Below are 9,291 nucleotides of genomic sequence, written 5' to 3'. Positions count from 1 at the left end.
TCATGTGAAACATTTTTGTGACTTTATTTTTTCAAAATTTTAGAATAATATTTACTTATAAGTAAAAAAATTTGTTTGCTAACATTATATTAAAGTAATTTTAATTATTCTAAAAAATAATATGATTAAAAATAAGAAAAAATAAAAGATAAAACACAAAAGTAATTAACCAAAAATATAAAAATACAATTTTTATTATTTATGTGTTTTTCTTTTTTGCATTTTAAATTTATCCAGTTTTAAAAATAATACTTACTTACAACTAAATAATATATTTACGTAAAATAACTTTATTTATATTAGTGAAAGATATAATTGCATATATAAAAAAAGGGAAACAAGATAGTAATGAACGGTAACTACAAATTAGATATGTAAATAATGTAATTGAAATTATTTTTAAGAAAATAATTACCCCAAATGCAAGGCATTAATACAATTATAATCATATTTTGAAATTTATGTGATATAAAGTTTTTCTAATTATCTAGAAGAATATTTACTCACCAGTAAATAATAAATTTATTAACATGAATAATAATAAATTTAAAGTAGGTTATAAAATAATATAATTTAAATGTAAGCTTTCTATGATTCTCCTACAACATAAAACTTATATACTTCCTCTTATCTAACCGTCCATTCTGAAAGGAGGGCTAAGATTGCCGTAATCACAATACTACGTCTCTATACTATTTTATTTTTAATTTATTTTCTATAAACTATTTTGACACTAAAATTTGGACATCCAATCTTCTATTAAGCTTGCACTAGCGAAAAATATAAAAATTATATTTCCAATGACATAAAATAACCAAAATACCTCTGAAAGTTTCAAGAGGTATTTTGGTCATTATATTTTATCGAAAATTTATTTTTAATATTTTTTATAGGTGCACCCCAATGAAAAGATGGAGCGTACCAAATTTCAAATTCATAAAATTTGTATAAAAAAAACTAAAAATAAAATACTTTGAGACGTCGAATCTAATATCAAACGATGAATGGCTATCTTTATCAAAATTGGACGGCTGGATGGTAAGGGAAGCATAGATCTTCCATACTGTAGGGGAAGTATAAAAACCTTTCCCATAACCTATTTTCTAATAGAAGTCCGCACGTGAATATGGATCAACAAATTATCTCCTTTTATAACTCTCTATAAGCGAATATGGGAGTTTAAGATTGAAAACATATTTTAAGAAAATTATCGTTGATATACCTAAATTTTTAAAAAATTGGAAAAAAACTCTTTACTTTCAAAAACCTCGACCACACCCTTTTGGAACATTTTCATGTTTTTTTGGACGAAACTACCCTTTACAGTAGTATTTGTATCGTAATAAGAATTACGATATTAAAAATACCGTAATAAACTGATAACGGTACTATTAATACCGTTATATTTTAACTAAGCATTACGGTACTATTAGTAGGGTAATACTTATAAAATTCTTTACGGTACTACTTGTACCATAATACTTATTTTTAAAATGAAAAACAATTACGATACTTATAGTACAGTAATCTCTTAAATAATGAACTATCTATGCAACATTCCCCACCGCAATTTTTTTTCACACTTTTTTCCCTTAAGCAAAATTGTGGATATGGCATATACAACTGCACAAACTCCAATATATTTGAATGAGGCAAGGAGTGTTTGTTCATTAGATTTCCACCTCATATATTTGAATGAGACTGTTATTCTTGACGCTCTCTCTAAAGTTTCAGATAAGATTCTGTCCAGCCTCCATGGAGAAGCTTCCCTAGCCAGCACCCATGAAACGGTGTTGGCCGAGTTGTGAGGTCGGCCAAGCTAGGGTAAACGTTCTCAGTCCCTGAAGTCAAGCAGTGGCTTCTGCTCTCTCGAGCAGCCTCTGTTACCAATTGGCCCTGAAAAAAAGTATTGGCCCTAAGAAAAAAAACTATCTCAACTGAACTATTATTGCCTACCCTTCAAAAGAAAATAAAGAAATAAAACAAACAAAAGAGAAACTCCCATATGTATGGCTGTCTTTTAAGGTCACAATAAAAAGGTTTGTATAAAGTCCAGTTTCAACAATTACCACCAATAGAGCCTGCCTGCTTGATGAATTTTCGTCATCAAACAATCATCTTTGGGCTTCGTCCAAACACAAGCATCTGTTTCTAAACGCAAGTCCTGTCAGGAATATAAGCACTGATTAGTCACCCAATTTTCAACCTTCTATATTTATCATTTCAGGTTATAATATTTTGTGACTTGGGAAATAGAATGAAAAACACCTTGAGGAGAATATGGACATTGTCACAGATTGAGGTCCAGCAAGTTAGATCAGCACCTCCAACAAATGTAAAAATTAGGCCTCGTAAACAAGCATATTTTCCTCGATCATAAAAGCCATCTCAAACTCTCTTTGCATGTAGCATGCTTCTATCAACTGGGTCTTAGTCGATTCCTCTGGGAGTTTTCCCCTTTTAAGCATAGCGTCGAAAACAAAATGGGCTTCCCTTAATCTATTTTCTTCACAGAGAAGGCAGATCAATCTGTTGAAGTTATACTTACATGGGGCACAACCATGCATAAGCATTTCTTGAAACAGATTGAAAGCCAGATCAATTGCACCATTAACAGAGAGGAGGTCAAGTAGTCGCTCATAGGAAATCTTATTGGGAACAAAACCCTTCTTATACATTGTGAGTGTGAGCGATAAAGCATCCACTATTCTTCCCGCCAAGCAAAGGCCTTTAAGAAGTGCATTATATGTAACCTTATCAGGGGGATACCCATCCATAGCCATTTGATTGAATAACTTAATGGCAAGATCAATTTCACCATGCATGCTGTGGCCATTGATAAGTATGTTATACGTCACTTGATTAGGGTGCACCCCATTTTGAAGCATCAAATCAAGAAGGTCATAGGCATTTCCCATCATGTCAGCCCTGCAAAACCCATTAATCATCCCATTGTAAATATGTAAATCAGGCATCAGCCCATCATCTATCATATCTCGCATCAAACTTAGAGCCAGCTCAATCTTTTCCACAAAAGAATTGCACGAAAACCGTTGCTCAAGTCTTGAGGGCTCCATAGTCTTTTGAGGGAGCAGATTAAAGAGCATTTTTCTCGCATCTTCATTCCTTTTGGCACGGGAAATTGGTATGGGGTGCTGCCGCACCTTACGTGAGATATTTCGGCAAACCCCGCTTATAAGAGATCCATAAGTGATCAAATTAGGCTCAATCTGGTTTTTAATCATCTGATCAACAAAGCTCAAGGCCACACCAATCTCACCTCTTCGACAGAACTGGCTAATGAAAGTGTTGTACAGAACCCTATCAGGTTTGAAACCATCTTCCAACATCCGTTCAAGATAAGAACACCCACGCTGAACCATGTTTCTCTTAATCAAACCATTTATTAGTGCACAATACGCATGGGAACTCGGCTTTAAACCCAAGTCTATCATCTCTTCAAACAAATTGCAAGCATCCAAAGCTCTTCCCACTTTGGAAAACCCATTGATTAAAGTGGTGTATACTTCCACATCAGGTGCAGTCCCACCTTCAAACAACCAATTGAACATAGATTTGGCTTCCTCCATCCTATTCTCTTTGCCCAGGCAACCAATAATAGAGTCATAGATGGCAACAGTGGGCTCCAACCCGCTTTCAATCATCTCCTCGAAGGCCCGAAGAGCCAATACGAGGTTTCTTTCCTTGCAGTGCCCACTTATCATTATCAAATAAGTCGCCCGATTGGGAACCAAACCTCTCTCCCTCATTGAGCTCACTAGGGCTTCAGCATCTGCAATTCTATCCTCCTTGAAGAGGCATTTAACCAAGGAATTATACGTGGAGACAGTGGGTTCCAATTCAAGGTAACCCATCTTATTTATGAAATAAAAAGCGCTGTCAGATTTCCCTTCTGCACAAAAAGCATTAATCAGTACATTAAAAGCCACACTGCTTGGAACAATGTTGCTTCTCAATATCTCGTCCAACAAAAGCTCAATTCCTTGCGGACTCGAATCTGAAAACACCAAGTCATCAAGACTGCAATTATGCCTTGCCATCGCCTTTAAGAGCTTCAAAGCAAGAAGAGGCTCCCGATCTTTTGGATAGTTGTTTATAAGAGACAAGAACATAATGTGGTCAGGTGCAAGGCCACTATCTAGCATCTTATTGAACAAAAAATCAGCCTCTGAGAACCTATTCTCCTTGCAAAGAGCTTGAATCAAGACTGTGTAACAGTGAACATTGGGTGCAACACCATGGCTGGACATGACATCAAGAAGCTTCAAAGCAGAGTCTAGCCTGTTATCTTTGCAGTATCGATTGATTATAACACTATAAGTGACCACATCAGGCTCCAAGCCTCTCGCATGCATCTCATTGAAATACTCCCAAGCCAAATCAAGATGACCCAGTTTCACAAAACCATAAATAAGTGTGTTATAAGTGTAGGTATCCAATTGAAACCCCATTTTACCCATCCTGCAAAATAGTTTCAGAGCCATATCCATCTTTCCATCTTTACAATACCAATAGAGAAGGAAAGTATAAGTCTCAAGCTTTGGAGAAAGACCTTGTAACTCCATTAATCGGCACAGATATTCTGCCTCCTCAACCCTCTTGTTCTTAAAGCAAAAATGCATCAAAGACTTGTAGAATTGAATGCTAGGCTTCATACCGGAACCCACCATTGTTTCAAACACTTGGAGAGCCTTGTCAAAATTCCCCCGAGAACAGAGACTAAACAAAAGTAACCTGCAGGAAGATGAACTAGGAAGAACCTTGAAGGATATCGCTTTATAGAACAAACTAAGAGCCTCAGGTACTCGCTCTTTTATGCAGAGCTCTTGAATCGACGCATTAATGGCAGGTGAAGAAGGCAGAGAACCAACCTGAACCAGAGCCTCGAGATGGTCAATGGCCTTCTGCAATTTCCCCAATCTACTGTAACAAATTATCATACAATTGACCATGTCAGGGTCAGGGACAATCTCTCTAGAAAGAAGGTAATTGTAAAACTCTTCAGCTTTTGAAGCATGGCCTGATACAACCAAACGTCTCAAAAGAGAAGTGTGGCTCTTTAGATTGAGATTTGGGCCATGGGAGATGGAGAATTCAAAAGAACAGATGTCATTTGAGAGCTTAGACTTGGAACCTCTGATAATTCGATCGAGAACCGCTTGAGATTCTTGAACCATGCCCCTGCTCAAAAGCTTCTCTGCTAAACCTAAACAATACTGCAAATGCTCTTTGGACAAATCTTGAGGAGCTACAAACGAATCCAGCGCAGCAATGGAAGTTGAAAAACCCATGAATTTCATGGGTGTTGGGTGTCTTATAACAATTCGAGGAAGTTTGAGAGAGAGTCTCCTCACCATAGTTACTGAAAGAACCCAACTGTTTACTTCATACCCATTAAAACTCTCATTGTATTGAGGTGAGAATTTTCAGTGCATCAATGGAAGGTGAAAAACCCATGAGTTTCATGGAGTTGGGGAGTCTAATTATATGGAGAGGGAGAAATAGAGAGAGTATCATTGCCATAGCTATAGAAAAAACCAATTTTTACATCAAATCCATGAAAGCTCCAACTGTTTAAAGTCAGAGAAACTCAGTGGATCAATGAAAGGAGAAAAACCAAAGAATTTCATGGAGATGGGGAGTGTTACAAAATCGAGAGGACGGCACAGAGGGAGCCTCCTCGCCATACTAAGAGGAAGAAAACCCACTTTTACTCTACACCCAATTAAGTTATCGATCTTTCAGGAGTAAGAGAAGTATTTTTATACTTACCCAAAAAAGTTTCCGGGCTAGATTTTGCAGAGAAGAGAATAGGCTTCATATCCAGGAACAAATATCCCAGTTTCTTGATCAATCAAAAAGGAAGACAATCCCCCTTTATTGAGGAGAATGAGCAGAGATTTTGATTGGAATTTGCAGAGAAAATTCGTTGAAGTCCACGGAGGTTTAAGATGTATGGGAGGGTATAAGGAGCAGTTCGTTGAGAAAGGAAACAGATGATTCATGAGAGATAAGTAAGTGGGCGTTTCGAAGAAAGAGATGAGACCTGTGTCTAGCTCTACATAAGACTCTCTCTCCTCCCCCCTGTTATGCCACACCTCTCTCTCTCTCTAACCACTGTTGTGGCCACCTCTCTCTCTCTCTCTTTCTTTATCTCTCTCCCCCCTTCACTTCCGCTTTCACGCCTTGTCGTTGCTGCAGTGGTCTCTCTCTCTCTCTCGCTCTCTCTATCTTTCCATCTCCCTTACAATCTTTTCGGCCTCTGTATTTAACCGCCTGTTTGTTTTGGCCATTACAAATTGTGCATATCAATGAAATGGTGAACGATTATACTGTGCTGCAGTATCTAAAAAACCCGGATCCGTAGGGTGGATCGTCCACCCCACAATCCGTGTTTGGAAATGCCGGATCGTCGTTTGGGATCACTATGAATTGGTGATTTACAAAATATTAAAATTTAGAATTTAGAAAAGGAAAAAGTTTACGTACGGTTGCAACCTTAAAATATAGAACTAAAGATGCACCTTAAAAATCTATCGAAAATGTTGTTTTAATGTTGAAAAACCCTCTAATTGGTAATCTCGACATTGAGATGGATGGATCTGGAAAAAAAAAAAAAGGTTTTTGAGTCATCAAAATAGTGCATCTTGCGACACATTATCTAGACCGTTAATTATCAAGATTTTGATATGTTTATGGATCTACTTGCTTTTAATCATTTTTGTAGTTTAAATTTTTTTAATTAATATGAAAATAGATTTTAAAATAATCATAATAATTTTTTACAACAAAATTACATGTTATGATAAAACTTGGAGGTGCACCTTAATTGGATATAATTTTGTTGTAAAAAAAGATGGCCAATAAGATCTTTATCAAATTTGCCATAGATCCCAAAAGCTCATCATCTAATTCATGCACCCCATCAATAACCATTCCAATATACTTTGGATGGAAATGACAGTCACCTACAAGGCCTTCCAAGACCTTATTCCATACAACTTAATACACATTCAGGTATGTCTTAGTAATAAAAATGATCACTAGGAAGTACTATTCAAATTTCAACTTAAAATTATTAATTTATTGTTATATTTTAGTTATAGTTTAATAAATTTGCATATAATTATTCTATTTTTATATATTAATTTATCAATAATTGTTTAAATTATTGTAACTAATTACTTTGTTATAATAACTAATAATAGTACTAATTATTATAAAGTTCATGTGACAAATATATGTGCAGTTAATTATACAAAAAATATAATTGAAATTTACAAAAGTATTCAAAATCCTAATAAAATATTATGAATATCTCATAATCATATAAGCATAACTTTGCAATTAGTTATTAAGAGTAAAAAAAATTCTAATATTATCTATAGAATTTATTATATTAATTAGTTTAGCTTCCCTTTAATAAAGGGAAAAGTTTATATAGAGTTTATACTCTAAACAATCAAATTATAGCCTACCTCAAAAATTTCACTAGAAGAGATTGTTTTGATGCTCAAATATCCTCAAATTAATCAGCTCGACGTCAAAATGTATGGACATGAGAAAAAAATGGATTTCAAGTTTTGGAAATAGTGCATTTTATAATGTATTTTTGGACCTTCAATTTTCAAGATTTTAATAAATTTGGCGATCTACACTATTTTTTAAACTTTCAACTTTATAAATAAACATGGAAATATATTTTAAGGCTATCACAAATATTTCTACTGTTGAGACCACATTTCTCAACACTATTTGAAAGTAGGCTTGTTTAGAGCCTAGGCTCTAGACAAACCGTACCCTTTAATAATTTTATTTGAAATTGGATTATAGTCATAATATTATCTTCTCTAAGTTATTAAGATATCAATTTTTATATCTTGTTTGATATTCCGTTACATAGTATCAAGAGGAAGGCATATATATCATTTTATTTTTTTTGGCATGTATACCACCTCTATTATGAGTTTTTATTGCAATAAATATGTAATTATCATGGGTTGTTTATTGCACATATCATGTGAAACATTTTTGCAACTTTATTTTTTCAAAATTTTAGAATAATATTTATTTATAAGTAAAAAAATTTGTTTACTAACATTATATTAAAGTAATTTTAATTATTCTAAAAAATAATATAATTAAAAATAAGAAAAAATAAAAGATAAAACACAAAAGTAATTAACCAAAAATATAAAAATACAATTTTTATTATTTATGTGTTTTTCTTTTTTGCATTTTAAATTTATCCAGTTTTAAAAATAATATTTACTTACAACTAAATAATATATTTACATAAAAATAATTTTATTTATATTAGTGAATGATATAATTGCATATATAAAAAAAGGGAAACAAGATAGTAATGAACGGTAACTACAAATTAGATATGTAAATAATGTAATTGAAATTATTTTTAAGAAAATAATTACCTCAAATGCAAGGCATTGATACAATTATAATCATATTTTGAAATTTATGTGATATAAAGTTTTTCTAATTATCTAGAAGAATATTTACTCACCAGTAAATAATAAATTTATTAATATGAATAATAATAAATTTAAAGTAGGTTATAAAATAATATAATTTAAATGTAAGCTTTATAAGTTTATCCTACAACATAAAACTTATATACTTCCCCTTATCCAACCGTCCATTATGAATGGAGGGCTGAGATTGCCACAATCACAATGCTACGTCTGAGATTGCCACAATCACAATGCTACGTCTCTACACTATTTTATTTTTAATTTATTTTCTATAAACTATTTTGACACTAAAATTTGGACATCCAATCTTCCATTAAACTTGCACTAGCGAAAAATATAAAAATTATATTTCCAATGAAATAAAATAACCAAAATACCTCTGAAAGTTTCAAGAGGTATTTTGGTCATTATATTTTATCGAAAATTTATTTTAATATTTTTTATAGGTGCACCAATGAGAAGATGGAACGTACAAAATTTCATAATTATAAAATTTGTATAAAAAAAACTAAAAATAAAATACTTTGAGACGTCGAATCTAATATCAGACGGTGAGTGGCTATCTTGATCAAAATTGGACGGCTGGATGGTAGGGGAAGCATAGATCTTATATGTTGTATGGGAAGTATAAAAACATTTCCCATAACGTATTTTCTAATAGAAGTCCGCACGTGAATATGGATCAACAAATTATCTCCTTTTATAACTCTTTATAAGCGAACATGCGAGTTTAAGATTGAAAATATATTTTAGGAAAATTATGGCTGATATACCTAAA

General features: G+C 33.1%; 1 protein-coding gene across 1 annotated transcript; it reads right to left on the bottom strand.

Annotated features, from left to right (window-relative positions):
* Positions 1-1,688: 1,688 nt before the first annotated feature.
* Positions 1,689-6,471, bottom strand: LOC18448556 (uncharacterized). Its single transcript, XM_006858617.4, has 3 exons — positions 2,269-6,471; positions 2,070-2,164; positions 1,689-1,896 (listed from the first exon to the last, which is right to left on the bottom strand). The coding sequence occupies exon 1, from the start codon at positions 5,376-5,378 to the stop codon at positions 2,343-2,345; it is 3,036 nt and encodes a 1,011-aa protein (XP_006858679.3). The 5' UTR covers positions 5,379-6,471; the 3' UTR covers positions 1,689-1,896; positions 2,070-2,164; positions 2,269-2,342.
* Between the last annotated feature and the right edge of the window lie 2,820 nt (positions 6,472-9,291).

This window comes from Amborella trichopoda, chromosome 6 (genome assembly GCF_054954075.1).
Source record: "Amborella trichopoda isolate Santa Cruz 75 chromosome 6, AtrichopodaSantaCruz75HAP2 v2.0, whole genome shotgun sequence".
Classification (NCBI taxonomy): domain Eukaryota; kingdom Viridiplantae; phylum Streptophyta; class Magnoliopsida; order Amborellales; family Amborellaceae; genus Amborella; species Amborella trichopoda.
Note: the sequence above shows the minus strand (reverse complement) of the source record. Positions and strands in the feature narration are given on the sequence as shown.